Source organism: Pollachius pollachius (genome assembly GCF_949987615.1).
Source record: "Pollachius pollachius genome assembly, chromosome: 4".
Lineage (NCBI taxonomy): Eukaryota > Metazoa > Chordata > Actinopteri > Gadiformes > Gadidae > Pollachius > Pollachius pollachius.
In genome coordinates, this window is record NC_136937.1 from 761673 (window position 1) to 785112 (window position 23440).

Below are 23440 nucleotides of genomic sequence, written 5' to 3' on the forward strand. Positions count from 1 at the left end.
ACAGGGGGGTTCCTGTGGATCTGGACTCGATTCCTATGGCCTAAACCACCGCCATGGAGGGAGAGAAATGGACTTTTTGGTCATAAGAGGATACCCTATCGATGTGTTGAGCTTCACCAGTTGACATATATGGAATCTGTGGTTCAGTAAAGTGACGGAATTCAGACTTCGTTCCAGTGGAAAAATTATTCTAAGGTTTTTTACTTTTAATTGCACATTTTTTTTAAGTCTTTTGCATTTTTTTTTTTGTGTTGTAGTTTAAGCACAGTTACAGTCTTCAAGGTGTTTAATTCTTCATCTGTCAGTTCTCATCTGCTGTACACATCTGTACTGTAGTGAGGGCAGTGTGGTTACGTTGTGGGGTTCATATTGATGGTCCATGACGTCCATAATGCTTTAGTGTGACGCAGTCACAATGATCTTCTATCTCAATAAACAGCTAAAGTACAAAAGCCAAATGAAGTGATGGATGAGTTGTGTTTGTGTCCAGGTCTCCAGTCTACTATGGATGAGGAGAGAGAGGAGGGGGGTCCTACCTCTAAGACCACTCTGTCTGGGAAACATGGCCACCGGAGCAAAGCTAAGAGGTAAGGAGAGTATCTCTCTCTCTGTGACTGTTGTCCACCTCAGAGCTCAGCAGTGATACATCATGACTCCATGATGCTCATTGATTGATGTTCATGATGATCATTACTACTTGCACTGTTAGTGGCGTATGGTGGCATAAGTATGTGAGACTCAAGTTGTTTCAGGGTGTTTTGGTGAACTACAAAATAGCAGGGAGGGTTAATTACGATAATAAAATTGATTCAAATCCACCAGGGGCAGCATTGCACTTTGAAAGCTGGTGGGAAGCATATCTTGGACTACAAGGGCAGAAGGAAAGGATGCAAAGCCCATTAGTCAAATTAGGACTACTCTTGATTTAACTAAATAAAAAAATCTGGGCCTCTCATTGGGCCATTTATTGCCCATAATGACTGAAGCTATTGGTTGTAATTTGGCTTTGTTTATTTTCAGCTACAATTGTTTTAAGAAAAATGAAGACAAATGACCAAAAGTGATGCCATTTAAAACGCATCATGCTCTGAATCATTCACTAAAATCTTTCCACAATATCAAACAGAATAGTCAGAGTAACAAATAATTAAAAGATCAACAAGAACATTATTTCACATCTATTTACATGTGCTGTAAGCCTAACATTGTTTGAGGCAAATGTGGATGTTAATGGTTGTTTCAGAATGTTGGTCATGGTGTTAAGTCAATTCAGATTGAGGGACTTCATTAATAGATCAAGTCAATCCTCTTTGCTGTTTGTGTTGCAAAGATACCAGTGACCTGGTCATACCAAACCATTACCAAAGATATTTTTTAAGTGATTTCAGAATAACGGCGTGTGTAGCGCCACGTTTTCGCCACCCTTTCAGACGGCTTGGTAATCCAACGGAGGAGTGTCGAAAAATATGTAGGCTCAGCGCGTTTATTTTGGGACCTTGCCTAACTTTTGGCGGTGGAAACACCAATATAAGCTAACCGAGCCGCACTGAACCACACCGCTCGGTGGAAACACCAACATAAAGCGAACAGAGCCGCACTGTACGGCAACGAACAGTAGCGCACCGCTCGGTGGAAACGAGGCATTCGACTGAGCGGGTTTGTTGGTTCTCGTAGCCTAGTCTTGAGGGGATAACCACTCCCTCCAGGTTGCTCCACAGCTAGAACTCCTGCTTATTGGTCCATAGCGCAGCCAGTGCTCCAGCTTATTCGTGAATAGACATAGGCGGGATCCAGATCCCTTAGCTAGTCACACCCACTCAGAGGAGGACTTTCCTCCTCTCTCCCATTGAACCCCATGTTATTCACTGACTGCCAACACTTTCAGGGAAATGAATGGGAGTCATTGGAGGCTGAGGGAGGAATGTCCTCCCTGAAGTAATTGTCAATAGGTAATGGGTGGTGCTAATGTCCCTTTAGCCAGGGAAACAAACATTACATATACTAAGGCATTAAAGTAGTCATATTTAAGGGCATTAATTCATTACAGTAGTCTGGGCAATCTATATTTTTTATTCTCAACAATGTTAGGGAGGATCTTCCTCCCTCTCTTCACTAGAGAAGCCTCCACTAGTGTGTGTGTGTGTGTGTGTGTGTGTGTGTGTGTGTGTGTGTACTCATACTGAGCCAGTATCCTGTGTACTTATACTCATACTGAGCCAGTATCCTGTGTTATTATACTCATACTGAGTGTAGTGGGTTCAATGAATATGCGTGGCTGAATTGTCGTCCCTCAGTGGGAGCTTGTTTATCGTCCTTAGAAGTGGAACACAACAACTCCAAAAACGATAACATAGGATTCCCGAGAGAGTCCCTTCCGTGTGGTTCTCTGATGCCATCTCCACTCACTCTCGCCGTGGATCTCTCTAGTCCATTCACTCCTGGTTCTCCCACAACAACACAAAGCAGGCACATAAGTACACACTCCCCGATTGGCCTGATTGCGAGCAGGTGTCTGCACTCCAACCCCCCAGCCGATCCTGTGTGCTCCCAACCTGCCCATACTCCCCCTGCAGGTCAGACGTCACACGTCCCCCACACTGAGCTAGGATCCTGTGCACTTATACTCATACTGAGGCAGTTTACTGTGTACTTATACACATACTGAGCCAGTATCCTGTGTACTTATACTCATATTGAGGCAGTTTACTGTGTACTTATACTCATACTGAGCCAGTATCCTGTGTACTTACACTCAAACTGAGACAGTATCCTGTGTACTTATACTCATACTGAGACAGTATCCTGTGTACTTGCTCTACTTTTGACTCTTGAGCTGCTGGAGGTGTGTGTGTGTGTGTGTGTGTGTGTGTGTGTGTGTGTGTGTGTGTGTGTGTGTGTGTGTGTGTGTGTGTGTGTGTGTGTGTGTGTGTGTGTGTGTGTGTTGTCCACCTCAGAGCTCAGCAGTGATACATCATGACTCCATCATTAGTTTGAGTAAATGCTGTGTGTGTGTTGAAGCCCAGAGCAGCAGCAGAGAGCAGACTCCCCTGGACCGAGCTGTGTCTCCATGAAGAGTGACCGGTCTATGGACAATCATATTCTCTTTAAAGATGGAAAACAGTCAATTGAGAGAAGGTAAGGATTGATTAGGGATGATTATAGGGCTGTAGTCAACAAAATCAAATCTTGGCTGTCTTAAATTCAACCAACTCTACGACCAATCGATTGGTAGATGGTGAAAAGATGATAATAATACAATTTGCAATGTCCGACCGATGAGAATTTGGTCCAACACGTGCATATCGATTAACCAATCAACTAACCGACCAGAACCTGACAGCCCTAGAGATTATAGAGATACAGCTTCTATCAAACGTCGGTAAATCCTGGTTCTTGTGTTTCTAGAAGAGTGCAGCGTTTTGCAAATCGTTTTGCAAAACGCTTTGCAAAGCGTTTTGCAAAGCGCTTTGCTGATTGAAATGTCATTTGAATTTTGCAACACATGAAGCGTGGCGAAGTGCATTACAGTCACCGGGATGCTATTGCTTTTCAATTTGAATAAAGGCACTCAAAAAATGTGACAAAAAATGTTAATTTTATTTTCATTTCATTGTTATAACTTTTTCAAATTGAATTTGGGATTTCATTGTCACTTTGCATATTAAAATACACTTTGAATAACGTATTTTTAAATTACATTATTCAATTGCATAATCAATTGTCAATTGCATAATGCAATGACTTATTGAATTGCAAATTGCAAATTGGATTACCAATTGAATTTTGCTAATTATTTGCTTCCATAGTCCACCTCTTAGCTCAGCAGTGATACATCATGACTCCATAATTAGTCTGAGTAAATGCTGTGTGTCCAGTTTTCACTAAGCTACCTACTATAGCTCAATAAACTCCCCACTGGAAGGGTTTCAGGATAAGTACGGCGGATACAACTCGAGTAACTTTATGGACTTTTATTGCACTCACACAAACAATAAGCACCCACGCACTACGTAGCCTGACTACCAAGTTACGCTAACCTCTCAAGTTGAAAATAACTGTTAGTTAGACAGATAAATAGATAGGTTGTAAACCGGCAAGGCGTACTAGTCCTGACCATCAACTGATACTGAAAAAATGCGACCTAAAGGCGTGGCCACCTGCGCACTGGGACTAATCGCGCATACACAGACACACAGTACGGAGATCAGGAAGGACAATAAACAAACCTGTAACCTGGTATAATTATAACATCTATCACTTCCAATATATAATAAAGTAACAGTAACACTTACTGGGAAGTTCTACACCTCCCACTTGGCCTACTGATTCTAGAATTCAAGTAGGCCACCATAACCAAAACAGTTAAACTTCTGAGTTTTCCCCATGAACGAATGTCACAACATAAATAACCATAGGTTCAAGGTAGTCTCAATGCCCATAAACATCACATTGTCCTTGATGACATTATGACCTCCTTCACCGAAACACACCACCAGCCTCCGGGAGGATGGTAGTGGGGGGGTCTTGATCCTTCACCGAAACACACCACCAGCCTCCGGGAGGATGGCAGTGGGGGTTTCTTGATCCTTCACCGAAACACACCACCAGCCTCCGGGAGGATGGCAGTGGGGGGGTCTTGATCCTTCACCGAAACACACCACCAGCCTCCGGGAGGATGGTAGTGGGGGGGTCTTGATCCTCCGCTGGAAGCAGAACCACCAACCTCCTAACGTCCCTGTGGAGGATGGTGGAGGGATAGTTCTGCACACCTCGGCTTTTCTTGGGCTGTCCATCGAAAACTGGACAGCTTTGACATGTTCTCACCCTCACATCTCGTACTACGCCCTTCACGTCGGGACACACCTCCACGACCCGACCAAGCCTGAACTGGCCCCTCAGCGCGTTCTGGTCAGCCAACCACACCAGGTCTCCCGCTGCAACGTTTCTAGCAGGTGCGTGCCACTTCTGACGGATGTAGAGGCCCGGACCTGCCAGCTGGCTCCACCTCTTCCAGAACTTGTCAACCTCGATCTGGATTGCTCTCAGACGCATGATGGGGTAAGTAGGATACTCAAAGCCTCGGGAGTCCCCACTGGGTCCTGCGCGACCGAGGAGAAGAGAGTTGGGAGTGATGACTTCGACGGCCTCATCTTGTACCTGGGCTCTGGCACCAATTGGTCTCTCATTTGACAGGTTAGCAGCCAGGTACAGGAGGGTCTGGAACTCCAGCGCTGTCAGGTTACCTTCCTCGCCAACACTGCTTAACCCTCTCTTGAGTACACGGACAGCTGCCTCAGCTGCCCCATTCCGGTGGGGAGAGTCCGCCGGGTGAAGCACCCACATCCAGTCAGTTCCTACAGCTGCCGCCTTCTTCTGGACTTGATCTTTGTCGATGCTACTTAGGAACTCATACAACTCCTGTAATACTGGCCTGGCGCCCACAAAGTTGGTCCCTTGATCTGACCAGAGCTTTCTTGGGTGACCCCTGAGAGCCGTGAAGCGCTGGTATGCTTTCAGGAATCCTTCCGTCGACAGATCTTCCACAATGTCAGCATGTACTGCTCTCGAAGCCATACAGCTGAACACCACACCCCAGACTTTCATCTTTGTTCTACGCCTTATAGTATCTTTAACGACATAGGGGCCGAAAAGGTCCAACGTTGTAAATTCGAAGGGTGCAGCTGGTTCAGTTCGTTCGAGGGGGAGCTCACTCATCACCTGTTTGCACATTCTCGCTTTGGCCTTCCGACAGTGCATACAGGAGTCAATGACATTTCTGGCAATCCTTGGTCCCAGCACAACCCATGCTTTAGACCTCACCCGGAGGAGTGTGCCAGCAACACCTTCGTGGTTAGCTTCATGGGCCTCTCGTGTGAGAAGGGTGCTGATCCACGCATTGTAGGGGACCAGGGGAACACCGGTCTCTCCCTGGGTAATGACCTGGACTCTACCATGGCATTTCAGGAGTCCTGAGACTTCCTCCCTGCTGACAACGAGCCTGTTTAGCGTCGTCACAGGAAACGTAACTCCCTCCTGGGCGGCTAGGCACAGGTCTTGGAATGCAGCTTTGCGTTCCTTTACTGTCAGTACCGCCTCCCACTTTACTGGCATAGAGGCCCTGCCTACACGGGCCAACCACTTCTTCACAGCTCTGCGGACATAACCGACTACTCCACAGAGCTTAGTCAGAGAACTGCACCTTCTTGGATCCACTTGGTCTATGAGCCTGGCTCCCCACAGCATCTCCGTTTCCTTGGTCTCAATTGAGGTCAATTTCATCCCATTTCCTGAGGATGCTGGAGCACCGCTCACTCCATCTGTGACTATTGGACCTTCACCAACAGGACTTGTAGGGTTCAACAACTTCTTGGCTTGAGCTCTGGTGAGGACTGCCGAAAAGGCCTTTCTCTGGAGTTTGCTCACCATCTCCCTAGCATCAGCTGCCACTTCTGAAGCGGACTTCATGGGCCAATCCTCCACTGGGCCAGACAGGAACATGGGACCTTTCTGCCACACAGAGTCCTCATCCAGCAGTTCAGGAGAGCACCCCCTCGTGACTAGATCAGCGATGTTGACCTCGCCTGGTATCCACCACCAGTCAGTTACAGGCCCAGCCTTCTGAATCTCTCCGACTCGGTTCGCGAAGAACGTCTGGAATCCGTAGCTCTCTCTCTGGATGGCTCCCAGCACCGTTTGACTGTCAATGAAGTGGTACCACTTCTCCACATCCAATCGTCCATGCTTCGATACGTATGTTTTTAGACGTGAGGCAAAGACAGCCCCACAGACCTCAGCCTTGACCGCGTCACCTTTCTGGTCGAGGGGGGTTAACTTGGCTTTTGACTCTACCAGCCGGGTGACCACACCATGTGACGTCTCCCATCGCAAGTACAGTACAGCACCATAGGACTCACAGCTCCCGTCAGAAAACGTGATACCCCAGGGTTTACCCCTCCAGTCGGAGGGCGTGAGGCTTCTGTGGAACTTGATGCTACTCAGACGAGCGTACTCCTTAAACAGTTCAATTGCTTTTCCTCTGAGCTCGTCAGACAGAGGTTCATCCCAGGTATCTTTGGTAAGCTTGCCAGCTTCCTGGAAGGCTCTTCTCACAAGAATCCCTCCTTTCTGTTTCACAGGTGTTGCTAGACCGATCGGGTCATACAGTCCGGCGATCTGGCTCAGTAGAACACGACGAGTCAGTGGGTTTGGTGTCTTTGCTTCCACTTCTTCTTCAGTGAGGTCAACCTCAGTTCTCATCTTCTTCTTCCTTTTGGAGAAGTTGATGGAGACCATCACAAAGAGTTTTTCCTCTTGCACTAGGTAACCAACCCCCAGGGCTTTGTTATCTTCCTCCCTTAGCTGGTTGGGCAAATCCAGAGTCACTGGCTTGGACCCTGTCCCGTCCCGCCTCCCACTCTGACCAGACCGGACCCAGGGCTTGAGGTAGAAGCCTCCTGCTTTCAGTATCTTCTCCTCTCCCTTTAGGATCTTGTCTAGACAGTCAGGGTCATTGTGGGACGTAAGGAGGTCATCAACGTAGGAGTCTTCCTCAATGACTCTTTTTTCCTCCTTCATATCAGAAAACTGGGGTAACTTCGCGGTCTCTCGCATGGCAACCTGCGCAATGCACCCCGCTGGTTTATCTCCCATGTTCACCCTCACGACAGCAAAATCCTCAATCTCATCTTCCGGTGAGTCTCTCCATAGGAACCGATGCACATGGACCTCTCGCTCCTCCAGCCATACCGAATTATACATCTTGGTGATGTCTCCTATGGCTGCATGTTCTCCTTCCCGGAATCTGAGGAGCACCCCTCTGATAGGGTTTAGGACGTCTGGGCCTTTGAGCAAAATGCCATTCATGCTCACCCCTCTGAACTCCTGGCTGCTATTCCAAACGAGGCGCACCGGTGTAGTCACTGAGTGGGGGTTTGGTGCGGTTTGGTGGCTCACCCACCACACTGCACCATCCCAGCTGTCCATCACATCCTTAGTGAGCTTAACAGCAGCTCCCATGTCTACCATCTCGTGCACTTGCCTCATGTAAGCTTCTTTCCACACGGGGTCTTTCATCAGCTGCTTCTCAGGAACGTTGCTTCCACAGCCCTTCGGTTGTTGGGAAGAGAGGCTGGGTTTTCCTTCCAGGGGTACTTCGCATCCCAGTGTGGCTGGTCGCTGTGGATGTCACTCTCTCTGAAGGTTAGACCTGCCCTTATTATTTCCAGCTCTTTCTCATCAGCCAGGGTCATCTCCTTTCCTCCCGGTGGGCACTTTCCACAGCGACACCCTCCACAGGTAGGGTCACAGGCAGCATCGATGCTGTCCCATTTTAGCCACTCAAGGACCTCTTTATTGCATGCTGCTGTCATTCGAACTTCCATACTGCACCCTCGTTCCAAATGGCTTCCTGGCCTTCCAACGAAGTGTTCTTCAACTTTGACAGCTACCATCCTCATGGAGTGTGCAAAGTGCGTCTCCGACTGCCATGTGGTCACCACCACTTCTTCGAAGAGGTTAGGATGCACACCACTCACTGTCTTGCCTAGAGGACCGTCCCACAACACCAGGTCGCCGACCCGTTGCAGTCTTTGTGGAGCTAATCGGCCTTCTCGAGCACTGATCAAAAGATCGATCTTCCCTGGGCGGGCCAGTTCTCCCGGTTCAGCTTCAGGGAAAAACTGCTCCAGCCGCTCCGAACTCACCACTCGATCCATTTTGGCGATGTCTTCCATCCTGTAGCAGATCATCTCGTGGAACCTCAAAGTTCCTCGTGAGGTCCACACCTTTATTGTTACGAGATACCTTTTTGTGTCAACTCTCACCTTCATCGTGCCAACACCATATACGACAAGGGAGATTGGTTCACCGGTCAGTCCGAGTCTTTCAGCAGCTTGGTGCGTAATGTAATTAGTGTCAGAAGCGAGATCAATCAAGGCTCCAAGGCTGTCTCCTCTCTTTGCCGTGACAGGTAAAAGCATCATGAGGACTGGATGTTCTTTCAAGCCACTCTGTTCTATCGGATCCTTGCCAGAACACGCTCTCGACATTGCCTTATTAGTACAGGCCCTGCGGACCGCCTCCAACTGGTGGGGAGTCAGTCTCAACCCGGCGAACACAGCCTCTTGCTCCTCTGTCGGACCACGAGGTCCCCTCTTTTCCTCTGCTTTGTTTTCCTTCTTAGCAGCATCCTTCATTGTTGGTGCTTTAGGGCAGAGGAAATAGTGGTGGTCTACCGGAATGTTGCCTATCTTACTCTCCTCCTTACGACAGAGGAACCTTGGGGTGCAGTCACCATCGATCCCGTGAACATCCAGGCACTTTGTACACGCTTTTGCCTTCTTCACCTGAGCTTTCTTCTCCGACAGACTGGCCTTCCTGAAAGCTTTACAACGAAACAGTTTACCTCCATGTTCTTCATCGCCACACGCGGCACATGGTATCTGCTTGGAGTCTCTTTTGACTTCACTCGCTGTAGTCTTAGTGAACGACTTCTTTTCTCTCCACCCGTCACCTGATTTCTCCCGGTAGCTTGGTCTCTTAGGAGCATTAGCAGGCCATGGCTTACTGGGAAGCAACTGTTCCAACCTCACGAGCAACGACTTTTGGTCTTCCAGGAACATCAAGAGACTGTCAAAATGGTTTCTTGGTAGGACGTTGTTAACAGGGTTTCTCACACACATGAGCCACTCTCTTTTCATGACATCAGGGAGCTTGCTCTCTAAAGACCGAATCACCAACTGATTCTGTATTGCGTCTTCGCACCCCAGGTCTGTGAGGTCCATTGCTGCCCTCTCCACTGCTAGGATCAATTCTAACGACTCCCGTGGCTGGTGGTTCTTTACAGCAGGACGTGATTGTAGCTCCAAAACGATCTCTTCTGCCGTTTGTGCTTTATCACCATAACGGTTCTCTAATTCCCTAAAGATATCGATTGCATCTCTGCAACGCGATAGTCTGAGTTCACTTTTCACAGTCTCACCTATACTGTCTAGCAAGTGAAGTTTCTTGCATTCCCTTGACCCCGTAGGCTCCGCTTGCGCCTGGATGCTCTCCCATTCAGCCTTCCAGCGCCAATAGTCCCTCCTGTCCCCGGAGAACTTAGGCAAACTTATGGGTGTGAGCCTTATGTTTGGTCGGGCCCATTGAGAGCTGATATTCCCACAAACGTATGCACCAGGGCCACTATATGGCATGCTACTACCTTGCCCCATGCTGATATCGACTGCTGGAGAGGCACAAACACTCAACGGTCGTGGCGTGCTGGCAAGGGTTGGAGGTAGGGCGGAACTGACACCAAGTCCACCATCAGACCGTCGCGACTGCAGAGTGGGCTGTAATGTCTGTTGGGTAAAAGTGATGTTACCTGCAGCTGTAAGGCTGTCGCTAGCTGTTGCGACATGCCCACCGACCGCACCATCACCTGCCACATCTTCATCCTCTTCCTCCTCACCTCCGTCACCGTCGCCACCGTCACTTTGTTCTGTACAGTTCCTCTTCATAACCTCATTGTCACGTTGGCAGGTCCACTCATCCATCAGTTGCTCCTTGTCCTCTCTCAATGATAAAAGGAGCATCCATTTGTCCTTTCCATGCGGTCGATAGTCTCTCCAAGCGTACACAGCCTCTCTGAGTTCATCGAGTTTCTTATCCAATTTACCATTGTAGACCCCTTGCTGCGTCCATGGCACTACTATACTTTTCCCGAGCGCCTCAGCCTGATCAAAGGCAGACTTGAACTGTGTTACGAGAGCATCTATGTCCGGCGCTGCATACTTGGACCACAGCATTTCCATGATCTTGCCCTCAGTTTCAAGGAACCTTTGCTCACTGGCATCTCTCTTCTCCAGGGCGTCCCGCGACTCACTGTCGTCACCTGTAGGGTCTATCTGGCTCTGTGCGTCGATATATTCATTACCGACATCGAGGAGCTTGTCATAATCATCCTTCAATCTCGCCAACTCTTCTGACAACTCAACTTCACGTAAACGACCAGCACTAACATCAAGGCGGTTTATTCTTGTTGTAAAGTTTCTTTGCGCATGTGAGCGCCTCCGCTTTAAGCTCTCTAGATCTGGCTTGTCATCCGCCATTTTGGCTTCTCTAGGTGAACAGAATCACTAAAATCACCTTTTAGCGAAAGGACTCATTTAAAGGACTCGTCCAAAAGATTCGTTCGAAACGAACGACTCGTCCAAAAGATTCGCTCAAAACGAACGACTCGTTCGCGAACGACACAGACGTCTTCCCGCGAACGACAGGCGTCTTACCCCGGTTGCTATGGCTGGTAGCGGCGTTGTTAACTGTAATAAAACACGGAATGTCCAGACACAGGTAAGTTCTTACTTCTGACTTTATCCAGGAGCTCTCGGGTTCATGTCCACAGCATACATGTGAAGACTCACGTGAAAAGCCCCCCCCCACTGCCGTAACACCCACTAGAGTAAACATCAACAGCTACGTTACGACAGCCGTAAAGCAGAGTACCGTAAACACTCTAATACTCTGACGTCTCCCCTTTTTAGTTCTACTTTCCTCAATAAAGTAAACAGATAAACATTCTGTAAAGAACAATGCTATTCTGTAGCAATAAGCAGGACCACATTAAACATCTTGTGAAATGTAAACAATGTCATTCTTCATTAAATATCAATAAACGACATTCAACCCTTGGTCTGTCTTCTGTAGTACTTATATTCAATAAACCTTTAGATTATCAAACGATTATTAAATTACTTTTCACTATAAGATAACAGTTTGCATTACTGAACTCTTTTGATATTAAGACACATCAGTTTATAACATTCTATGGAACTCTTTTTCTTTTTATGTGGCTTTACCACCTGGAACTCTTTTATGTGGTTTAAAGGTTACCACGCCTGGAACTCTTTTCCCTTCTTCCCCCCCCAAAGGCCATGAGTGCGAGGACATGTTAACTCACAAGTCCAGTCTGATGACTGGCTTAGAGATCCGTCCAGACCTGGTCTGTGACAGATTTTCAGCACCAGCATGCATGCTGACACTGGAGTCCCCCTGCTGTCGATTGATGTCCGGATTGTCCGTGCAAACAGGTAAGACAGGTGCTTTGCCTCCAGGCGGCTGTGGAGCAGGCATCTCCTGCAGGTGGCGCCGGTTGCGCCTGAGTCTTGCCCCCTGCTGCGTCTGGATGATGTAAGAGCGTGGCGTGACACTCTCAGCGGTCACAACTGCAGGAGCTGTCCAGGATTTCTGGTGGTCCAGCTTGGTGAGGACGTTACCACCAGGCGGAAGTGGGGGTAGGGGTCTGGCCCCATGGCGTCTGTTGTAGTAGAAGGCTTGCTTCTTCTTCTCTGCCTCGTCCTTCTGCCTGATGCGCTGCCCGTCGGGCCATGAGGGCTGCAGGTTTCTCTCGAGGGTAGGCAGTGTCGTTCGAATCTTCCGGCCCATTAGTAGTTCAGCTGGGCTGGCTCCAGTTGTGCTGCATGGTGTTGACCTGTAGCACATGAGTGCGATGAGAGGGTCGTTCTGTTTCAATATTCGCTTTGCGGTCTGCACCGCCCTCTCTGCGTGACCGTTGCCTTGTGCGTTGTGTGGGCTTGAGGTGACGTGTTCAAAGTCAAGCTCACGGCTTTTCGCGAGGTCTCGAAACTCTGTGCTTGTGAACTGCGGCCCGTTGTCGCTGACGACCACATCTGGAATGCCGTAGCGGGCGCATATAGCTTTCAGCTTCAGAGAGACATGAGCACTTGTTGTTGTTTTCATGTGCAATATCTCGATGTATCTCGAGTAGTAGTCTGAGATGATTAAGTAGTTCTGTTTATTATGTTCACATAGGTCCAGAGCTATGCGCTGCCATGGTCTGTCGGGGAGCGGGGTAGAGATCAACGGCTCCTTCTGCTGTGCTCTTCTCAACTCACAGCAGGACTGACATGACAACACCTTGTGTTTCAGTTGTGAGGAGATGCCGGGCCACCAGACAGCGGCGTTTGCCCTGTCCCGACACTTTGAGAGCCCTTGATGTCCGTCGTGGATTCTCTCAAGGATGTCTGCCCTCAGCGTCCCTGGTATCACGATGCGGCTTCCTCTCACGACCATCCCGCCATACTCTGAAAGTTCATCTCTCATAGAGAAGTACTCACGTATGTTACTTGGTACTTGGCATGCGTGTTCTGGCCAGCCGGACCCAATATACCTGATCACTGTCTGCAGCTTCTCATCAGCTGCAATAGCTGCTCTGATGTTGTTCATCTTCTGTGGGGTAGCTGGCACGCTGTCCATGACTGCTGCAATGTAGCACTGAACCTCAGAGTGTGTGTCTCTCCCGTCCTCCGCGTTGCTCAGAGGGCTCCGTGACAGTGTGTCTGCCACAACAAGGGTCTTCCCCGGCGCATACGCAGCCACTGGCTTAAAGCGCATGAGCCGCATAAGAAGTCTCTGGCACCTTAATGGAACGTTGTCTAAGTCTTAACTGTTCATTAGTGGGACCAGGGGCTTGTGGTCTGTCACAAGTTCAAAACTCTCCAGGCCTTAGAGGTATTTTTCAAACCGTTCACAGGCCCAGACACTCGCCAGGCACTCTTTCTCAATCTGCGCGTATCTGGTCTCTGCGTCTGTCAGCCTCCTTGAGCAGTATGCGACTGGTTTCCAGTTTTGACCATGGAGCTGCAACAGCACGCCACCGAGCCCATAGCTGCTTGCATCAGCTGAGACAGCGGTGGGTCTGTTGACGTCATAAAACACTAACACTGGCGATGTCATCAGTAGCTCTTTTAGCTTCTCAAAAGCTGTGTGTTGTGCGGGACCCCAGGTCCAAGCTGTCTTGGACCGGAGCAGCTCGTACAGTGGCTGGCCCACTGTGGACAGGTTCGGCACATATTTACCGAGATAGTTCACCATGCCCAGGATACGTTTGAGCTCGTGGACGTTCTCTGGTGCAGCGAGCTCCCGGATTGCTCGCACCTTTGCTGGATCCGGCCGCACGCCTGTGGCATCGACCACCTGGCCCAGGAAGTTGAGCTGTTCTTGTCTGAGCTTACACTTTTCCTTATTGAGCTTGAGCCCAGCAGACTTGACTCTCTCCAGGACCTTCTGGAGATGGAGGTCGTGCTCTTCCATGTCCTTTCCATACACAACAATGTCATCCATGTAAACTGAGACGCCCTGTAGGCCTTGAAGTGTCTCCAACATTTTCCTTTGGAAAATTTCTGGGGCACTCGTTATCCCGAATGGTAAGCGCCGGAAACAGTACCTGCCAAATGGCGTAATGAATGTGGTGAGTAGGCTACTCTCACTGTGCAGAGGAATCTGGAAGAACCCAGAGGCTGCATCAAGGCTGGAGAACACCGTTGCTCCACACAGCTCCGCTGTAATCTCCTCTGGTGTAGGTAAGATGAATCTCTCTCTCTTTACCTGTTCATTTAGTTTCTTAAGATCCACACATATACAAACCTTTCCGTTCTTTTTGAGCACGGGCACCATGGGGGCGCACCAATCGGTTGGCTGGGTTACCTCCTCTATGATGCCGTACTCCTCCATGCGGCGCCGCTCCTCCCTGACCTCGGACGTCACCGGTATTGGGACCCTGCGCGCAGTCTGCACCGCGTACGGGGTGGCGTTGTCCTTGACCTGTATCCTCACAGGCTCCGTCTTGAGCGTGCCATGCTCTCCAAAGGCACCATGGACCTCCTCGATCCGTTTCACGAGGCCCATCTCAGCTGCAGTGGATCTACTGAGTAAGTTGTTGACAGACTTTCCTCTAATAACATACACTGGGAATGAGTATGAGTTCTTCTTGTATGTGGTGTTAACTTGAAATCGTCCTTTACAGTCTAATTGACCCCCTGGGCTGGTCAAAGATACACTAGTCTGCTTCAGTTCTCTCTCTGGAATGAGCATATTGAAAGTCTCTTCACACATTACACTAGCATCAGCCCCAGTATCGATCTTAAACTTAACAGGAGTTGCACCAAGCAGAAGTTGCACTGTCCACTCATCACTCGCGTTCGCATTCACTGATCCCAGGAAGTATTCACTCTGCTCATCTGCCTCTGTTACTTCCCTCACCGCTTTGGTTTTGCACTGGCTCCGCCAATGTCCGTTCCTGCCGCATTTGTTGCAAGCTGAATTGCGAGCGGGGCATCTCTCTGGATCCTTGTGCTCCGTTTTCCCACACCGGCTGCACTTCCTCCCGTGCTCCGTCTTTCCCGCTCTCTCGGCGTTGCGCTGCCATTTTATATTCGTCTTCCGCGCCCCCCGCACCTCTTGTACGGATGCCGTGGCTGCCATGGCCTCTGCTGCCTGCGCACTGATCTGCATGTTCACTGTCTCTGACTGGCGAACAGACTGTATAGTCTGCGCCAGTGTAAGATCCGCCAAGAGCTGCAATTTACGAGACTGCTCTTTATCTTGAATCCCCACCACGATTCGGTCCCGAATATTTTCATCTCTACCCCCCCCGAACTCGCAGTGTTCTGATAAATCATAGAGAGCCCTGATGAAAGTCTCTGCCGGCTCGCCAGGCCGCTGCATGCGCTGGTGGAAAACAGCACGCTCATGGATCACATTCCGCCGCGGGAAAAAGTACTCGTCGAACTTCTCCATCACTATATTGTAATTATTCTGGTGTCCTGGGTCAGTAAAAGTAAACGACTTGAAAATATTTTCCGCTTCACTCCCCATTGCGTACACCAGGGAACACACTTGTACTTCACCCGACTTCTTGTTGAGCTCCGTAGCCGTCCGATATCTCTCGAACCGCCTTTTCCAGTTGGTCCACTCCGTCGGATTATCAAAGCTAAAACTCTCCGGTGGGTTGAACTTTGCCATGATTTACACTCTTTGCAAAACCACTGGCCACTTCTGACACCATGTAATAAAACACGGAATGTCCAGACACAGGTAAGTTGTTACTTCTGACTTTATCCAGGAGCTCTCGGGTTCATGTCCACAGCATACATGTGAAGACTCACGTGAAAAGCCCCCCCCCACTGCCGTAACACCCACTAGAGTAAACATCAACAGCTACGTTACGACAGCCGTAAAGCAGAGTACCGTAAACACTCTAATACTCTGACATTAACAAAGTCACTTTATTCCTTCTGCGGCTTTAATATCATCCACACAGCCTTACTCACGGTTATGGAAGTTCTTCAGCCCTTTAACGGCCCCGTTAGCTCTTGGCTTCGACTCCTCCATTATAGTGGCGTTACTGACTCCGGGTCTCCGCTCCCGGCGCCGGTCATCAACGATGGCTCCTCCGCTCAGGGCCCGTGCAATCTCCGGCACGGCTCCGACGACGGTTTACAACTGTCCAGTTTTCACTAAGCTACCTACTATAGCTCAATAAACTCCCCACTGGAAGGGTTTCAGGATAAGTACGGCGGATACAACTCGAGTAACTTTATGGACTTTTATTGCACTCACACAAACAATAAGCACCCACGCACTACGTAGCCTGACTACCAAGTTACGCTAACCTCTCAAGTTGAAAATAACTGTTAGTTAGACAGATAAATAGATAGGTTGTAAACCGGCAAGGCGTACTAGTCCTGACCATCAACTGATACTGAAAAAATGCGACCTAAAGGCGTGGCCACCTGCGCACTGGGACTAATCGCGCATACACAGACACACAGTACGGAGATCAGGAAGGACAATAAACAAACCTGTAACCTGGTATAATTATAACATCTATCACTTCCAATATATAATAAAGTAACAGTAACACTTACTGGGAAGTTCTACACTGTGTGTGTGTTGAAGGCCAGAGCAGCAGGAGAGAACAGACTCCCCTGGACCCAGCTGTGTCTCCATGAAGAGTGACCGGTCTATGGATAATCGTATTCACTTTAAAGATGGAAAACAGTCAATTGAGAGACGGTAAGGATTGATTAGGGATGATTATAGGGCTGTACTCAACCAAATCAAATGTTGGCTGTCTTAAATTCAACCAACTCTACGACCAATCGATTGGTAGATGGTGAAAAGATGATAATAAAACAATTTGCAATGTCCGACCGATGAGAATTTGGTCCAACACGTGCATATCGATTAACCAATCAACTAACTGACCAGAACCTGACAGCCCTAGAGATTATAGAGATACAGCTTCTATCAAACGTCGGTAAATCCTGTTTCTTGTGTTTCTAGAAGAGTGCAGCGTTTTGCAAATCGTTTTGCAAAGCGCTTTGCAAAGCGTTTTGCAAAGCGCTTTGCTGATTGAAATGTCATTTGAATTTTGCAACACATGAAGCGTGGCGAAGTGCATTACAGTCACCGGGATGCTATTGCTTTTCAATTTGAATAAAGGCACTCAAAAAATGTGACAAAAAATGTTAATTTTATTTTCATTTCATTTTTATAACTTTTTCAAATTGAATTTGGGATTTCATTGTCACTTTGCATATTCAAATACACTTTGAATAACGTATTTTTAAATTACATTATTCAATTGCATAATGAATTGTCAATTGCATAATGCAATGACTTATTGAATTGCAGATTGCAAATTGGATTACCGATTGAATTTTGCTAAATATTTGCTTCCATAGTCCATCTCTTAGCTCAGCAGTGATACATCATGACTCCATCATTAGTTTGAGTAAATGCTGTGTGTGTGTTGAAGGCCAGAGCAGCAGGACAGAACAGACTCCCCTGGACCCAGCTGTGTCTCCATGAAGAGTGACCGGTCTATGGATAATCGTATTTGCTTTAAAGATGGAAAACAGTCAATTGAGAGAAGGTAAGGATTGATTAGGGATGATTATAGGGCTGTACTCAACCAAATCAAATATTGGCTGTCTTAAATTCAACCAACTCTACGACCAATCGATTGGTAGATGGTGAAAAGATGATAATAAAACAATTTGCAATGTCCGACCGATGAGAATTTGGTCCAACACGTGCATATCGATTAACCAATCAACTAACCGACCAGAACCTGACAGCCCTAGAGATTATAGAGATACAGCTTCTATCAAACGTCCGTAAATCCTGGTTCTTGTTTTTCTAGAAGAGTGCAGCGTTTTGCAAAGCATTTTGCAAAAGGTTTTTCAAAGTGCATTGCAAAGCGTTTTGCAAAGCGCTTTGCTGATTGAAATGTCATTTGAATTTTGCAACACATGAAGCGTGGCGAAGTGCATTACAGTCACCGGGATGCTATTGCTTTTCAATTTGAATAAAAGCACTCAAAAAATGTGACAAAATGTTAATTTTATTTTTATTTTATTGTTATAACTTTTTCAAATTGAATTTGGGATTTCATTGTCACTTTGCATAATCAAATACACTTTGAATAACGTATTTTCAAATTACATTATTAAATTGCATAATGAATTGTCAATTGCATAATGCAATGACTTGCAACTGAATTGCAAATTGGATTTCCGATTGAATTTTGCTAAATATTTGCTTCCATAGTCCATCTCTTAGCTCAGCAGTGATACATCATGACCCCATCATTAGTGTGAGTAAATGCTGTGTGTGTGTTGAAGGCCAGAGCAGCAGGAGAGAGCAGACTCCCCTGGACCCAGCTGTGTCTCCATGAAGAGCATTCGTAACCTGTTCAGAAAAAAGAAGCCAATTCATGAACAAAGGTAAGAATTTATCAGATATTATAGAAATAAGAGTATAAGAGTCCAGCAGCAGAGAGCAGACTCCACTGGACCCAGCTGTGTCTCCATGAAGAGTGACCACTCTATGGATCTACATTCTAAATGTAAAGATGGAAATCAGTCTATTGGGAAGAGGTGAGAACTTAGAGAGTGACTGGTCAGACATGGAGGGGGGTTCTTCAGTGGTGGAGGATCGGGGGGGCGGAGGCGGGAAATGTCATGGTGGTAAAAGGCTAGGATTGACCTTGTCACACTGCAAGCAAGAGTAGCCAAATTGTTTTGCTGAAAGGTGACTGATCCGATTTAATTCAGAGCGGTGTGAACAGCACTCTGCGATCTTTCACCGACTACAGCACATGTGTGTTTTCTCTTAAATAGCCTCAAGTCCTGCCGTGTAATTTCATCCAAACTCAAAGTTCAAACCAGCTTGTTTGTAGGCTACTCCCAGACTACGGAAGCTGTGTGTCTTCTGAATTATGAGGCTAAAGGTCTGTCCTAAGCGATTCGGACAGATGAGCGGATCTTAAAGCCGCTGACGTCAACACAGCAGCCCTACTTGATGTAGTATCAGTATTCATGGGCCTCCATATTTGATTTCCATGCGTGCTTCGTGTGACGGCTTTGTTATTGTTATTATCCATATGCGGATCAGTTCCAAGTATGACACACACCCACTGGAACCTGATGTTGGTCTCATTTAAAACACAACGTGGACAGCCAAACAAAGAAATCTGAACTGAGAAATAAATCTGAGGAGCATTAATGCTCCCCTGATATGAACAGGGTTCTGTCTTTTTCGCTACTTTGTTTGGTCAGCATGACTGCTGTCTGTGGTCAAGATTGACAGTTAAACAGTGACTTCCATTTGGTCATTGTCTGTCCTTAATATCAGAGAAGGAAAAGATAACATGCTTAAATTAGACTATGACTTTGACAAAGCAGTTTGTTAAGTCAGTGTTGATCAAACTGGTTTATAATTCTATTCTGTGATTCTAGTTTCAAGCATTAGGTTACTAAGAGCGAGTAATTACATCTCAGTTATGATTTATAATATCTAATCAAGATAAATAAGGACTTAAAAGCTTGAAACAAGTGAAATGCTCTCAGGTAAAAACTGCCTAATAAGAAGAATGATCTTGTCAGCATAAAAACTGCAGTGTGAGTAAAAGCTGTGTTTGTGTGTGTGTGTGTGTGTGTGTGTGTGTGTTGAAGGCCAGAGCAGCAGCAGAGAGTAGACTCCCCTGGACCCAGCTGCGTCTCGTTGAAGAGTGACCACTCTATGGAACAACCTGTTGATGGACGCCCCTCCAGGGACGAGAGGTAGGAGTTTAAAACAGATGAGAGATGAGTTGGTTGTTATCAGATCCTGTCACGACTCAGAGCGGGAATCAATTGCAGATCAAATAGGATTTATTCCCAAACAGTCCAGCAGGCAAATCAGATTTCAGGTACAGGCAGGGTTCGTAGGCAGGCAGGCAGGCAGACAGATACAGACGGACAGGTACGGGCAAGAGATCCAAAACCGATAGGCAGAAGACTTAGTCCAAAACAGGCAGGGTTCAAAACCGGGAAGAACAGTAAACTATAGCTTCTCTTTAAAAAGAGAATTATAACATCTAACCATGCCACCACCTGCCCCCTTGACACAATCCCTTCCTCCCTCCTCCAGGCTTTGTCAAACGACATCCTGCCATTTCTAACCGCACTTATTAACTCCTCCCTCACTTCTGGCATTGTTCCAACGTCTTTCAAGACTGCCAGAATAAAGCCTCTCCTCAAAAAACCAACGCTTGATACCACTGACATCCAGAATTACAGACCGGTATCTCTTCTTTCATTCCTCTCTAAAACATTGGAACGTGCCGTCGCTAACCAACTGTCCTCCTATCTCTCATCTAGCAACCTGCTTGACCCTCACCAGTCAGGCTTCAAAAAAGCACACTCCACTGAGACGGCTCTCCTCGCGGTGACTGAGTCCCTCCGGGCGGCCAGAGCCTCGTCCCTCTCATCGGTTCTTGTCTGCAGCATTTGACACTGTGAACCACCAGATCCTCCTCGCCACTCTCGCCGAGCTTGGCATAGCTGAATCTGCCCTTTCCTGGTTCACGTCCTACCTGATGAATCGCACTTATCAGGTAACATAGAATGGCTCCTTGTCCAAACCTTGCACGCTTGATACAGGTGTCCCTCAAGGCTCGGTACTGGGGCCTCTTCTGTTCTCCCTCTACACCAGATCTCTGGGCTCTGTAATTACATCCCACGGCTTTTCCTATCACTGCTATGCTGACGACACTCAGCTATTTCTCTCCTTTCCCTCATCTGACAAAGCCCTGATTGCAACACGCATATCTGAATGTCTGGCAGAAGTCAGCACCTGGACAACTGCCCATCACCTGAGGCTTAACCTCAACAAGACTGAGCTCCTCCTAATACCAGGGAAAGGTTGCCCACACATGGACTTACTGGTCACTGTTGAGAACATCACTGTATCTCCTTCTCCAACTGCCAAAAACCTTGGTGTAGTGTTGGACAATCAGTTATGCTGCACCGCAAACATCACTGCGGTGGCCCGATCCTGCAGATTTGCACTTTACAACATCCGCAGGATCCGGCCCTTCCTCACAAGGGAAGCAGCTCAGCTTCTAGTCCAATCACTGGTCATCTCCCGCCTCGACTACTGGTCGCTCACCAGCTTCCGCAAAAGACTCAAAACTCACCTGTTCAGAGTTCATCTCGACTCTGCATAGCAACCAATGCACAGCCACCATTAAATGTTGTACGTCCTGGCACTTGTACATTGCACTTATTCAAGGTACTTAATTGTGTAGCATCTACAGTAGCTGCTATCACTGCTTTACATGGGGAATGGGTTAGCCTAGCGATTGTAATACTTGCACTTGGTTCTATGAACATCTTTACTGTACCGACAGCGATATATTGTTTCACTTCTTATGACAAATGTACTTATTGTAACAAATGCACTTATTGTAAGTCGCTTTGGATAAAAGCGTCTGCTAAATGCCCTAAATGTAAATGTAAATGTAAAAGCTTCACGCTAGTCTCACTCATGTGGTAGTCAGGTAGCAAACAGTACATACCTTGACGATCTGACAAAGTGAACAGAAAGGGCAGCGTTTAAATACTCCACCAATCAATACCCAATGAGAGACAGGTGAACAGAGAAAATGGAGGGAAACAAACAAAGGCAGGAAGTTGCCCAAATAAGGACATGGGTGTTACTCCGGGCACATGACCAACACATGACTACAAACATAGACAAAGTCCAGAATTATCACACTCCAACAGGTAGTGGGAGACAAAAACAACAGTCCATACGAGAATCCTGACAGTAGCCCCTCCTCTACCAACGCCTCCTGGCGTTGACCGTGGAAGGAGCATGATGCTGACGGTGAACGTCTTTGATGAGCGAGGGGTCAACAATGTTCCGGGCAGGTACCCAGCTCCTCTCTTCGGGGCCGTAGCCCTCCCAGTCCACCAGGTACTGGTGGCCCCGAACCCGACGGCGGACGTCGAGCAGGCGGCGAACTGTGTAAACCTCAACCCATCAACGAGTCTGGGGGGTGGGGGGGGGTTTGGGGTCGGGGTTGGGACCCAGATGCCTACCCCGGAAGGGCTTGACACGGGACACATGGAAGGTGGGGTGGATGCGGCGGAGGGCAGGAGGGAGGTTCAAGCGAACCGCAGAGGGATTGACCACCTTGGAGATGGTGTAGGGGCCGATGAAGCGTGGGTTCAATTTTGGGGAAGTCACCTTCAGAGGAAGATCACGTGTGGAAAGCCACACACACACACGAAGGGTGTGTGAGGGGGTCTCGGGGTGACGGGGAAGGTGCTGAGGGGATGGGGGGTCTTACTCTGATGAAGTACTTGCCAATGGGGGCTGCTACTTACTACAGGTAACACTTTGCTGATGTCACGCATTATAGTGAAACAGCATGCAATTAATAGTTTAACATATTCACCAGAAATCATAAAACATGTTTTCTCATTCTGATTGCTGTAGTAGTTAGCTCACATTTTTCATTCAATCACATAGTATGATGTCAGATTGTTGCATTTTGGATGGATAACTTTTTTGTGAATGTAGTCTAATGCAAGGCTCCATGTTTCATTCAAAGTTGAACAGTATTGTGGATTTCGTTTTATGTAAATATATTTGATATAGCCCTTTCTATAGTATTGTGGCGAGCAACACGGGAAGGACGAGACGGGAGCCCAGGTTGAACAATTATGCAGTTCCGTGCCCCATACACCGCACGACTACGGACTGCCTTTATTAACAACCGAACGTAACAGAAACACGGGACACCTGACCAACACACACAACACTCTCACTAATGGTCCCGATCACACTACACATCATACAACAATGGAACAACACACAATTAACACACATCATCCCGAGAAATTAGCCCCAACAACAGAACAAATCAACAAAACCCCCTTTGTCAACTGACTACCCCAATTCCCAGAATCCCCGCCGCCCCGGAACATGGCGCCCACACCCGTGGTCGCCACACAGCCCCCACCTTAGGGGTCAGACGTCCCGTCGACCCCAACACCCAACACACAGTCCCGAATGTTCAGGGGGTCGGCGCCGCCGCCTTGGCCCCTGCCAGCGGCGGCCCCGTTGCGGCGCAGCCTTCCTCCCTGGTTGGGACGCCCGTCTCCAACAGTCCCTATTAGTCCTGGGGGTGTGGTCGGGGACCACCGCCATCGGGGCCCCCACCAGTTCCTGCCGTAGGGCGGCGCTGGAGCGCCGTCCGTTCACCGCATCCTCCGCCGCCCTCCGACGCCTGGCCCTCCGACGGCCACGCCGGCGCCCGCAATCC

General features: G+C 48.0%; 1 protein-coding gene across 2 annotated transcripts in view; it reads left to right on the plus strand.

Annotated features, from left to right (window-relative positions):
• Positions 1-494: 494 nt before the first annotated feature.
• The window catches only part of LOC307074784 (uncharacterized protein), a 146851-nt gene continuing 123905 nt past the window's right edge, over positions 495-23440 (plus strand). For both annotated transcript variants that reach the window (XM_079735129.1, XM_079735130.1), the window contains exons 1-5: positions 495-587; positions 3019-3135; positions 16738-16854; positions 17600-17716; positions 18468-18569. In XM_079735129.1, coding sequence (XP_079591255.1) covers positions 505-587; positions 3019-3135; positions 16738-16854; positions 17600-17716; positions 18468-18569 — 536 coding nt within the window. In that variant the 5' untranslated portion in view covers positions 495-504. The remainder of the gene's footprint in view (positions 588-3018; positions 3136-16737; positions 16855-17599; positions 17717-18467; positions 18570-23440) is intronic.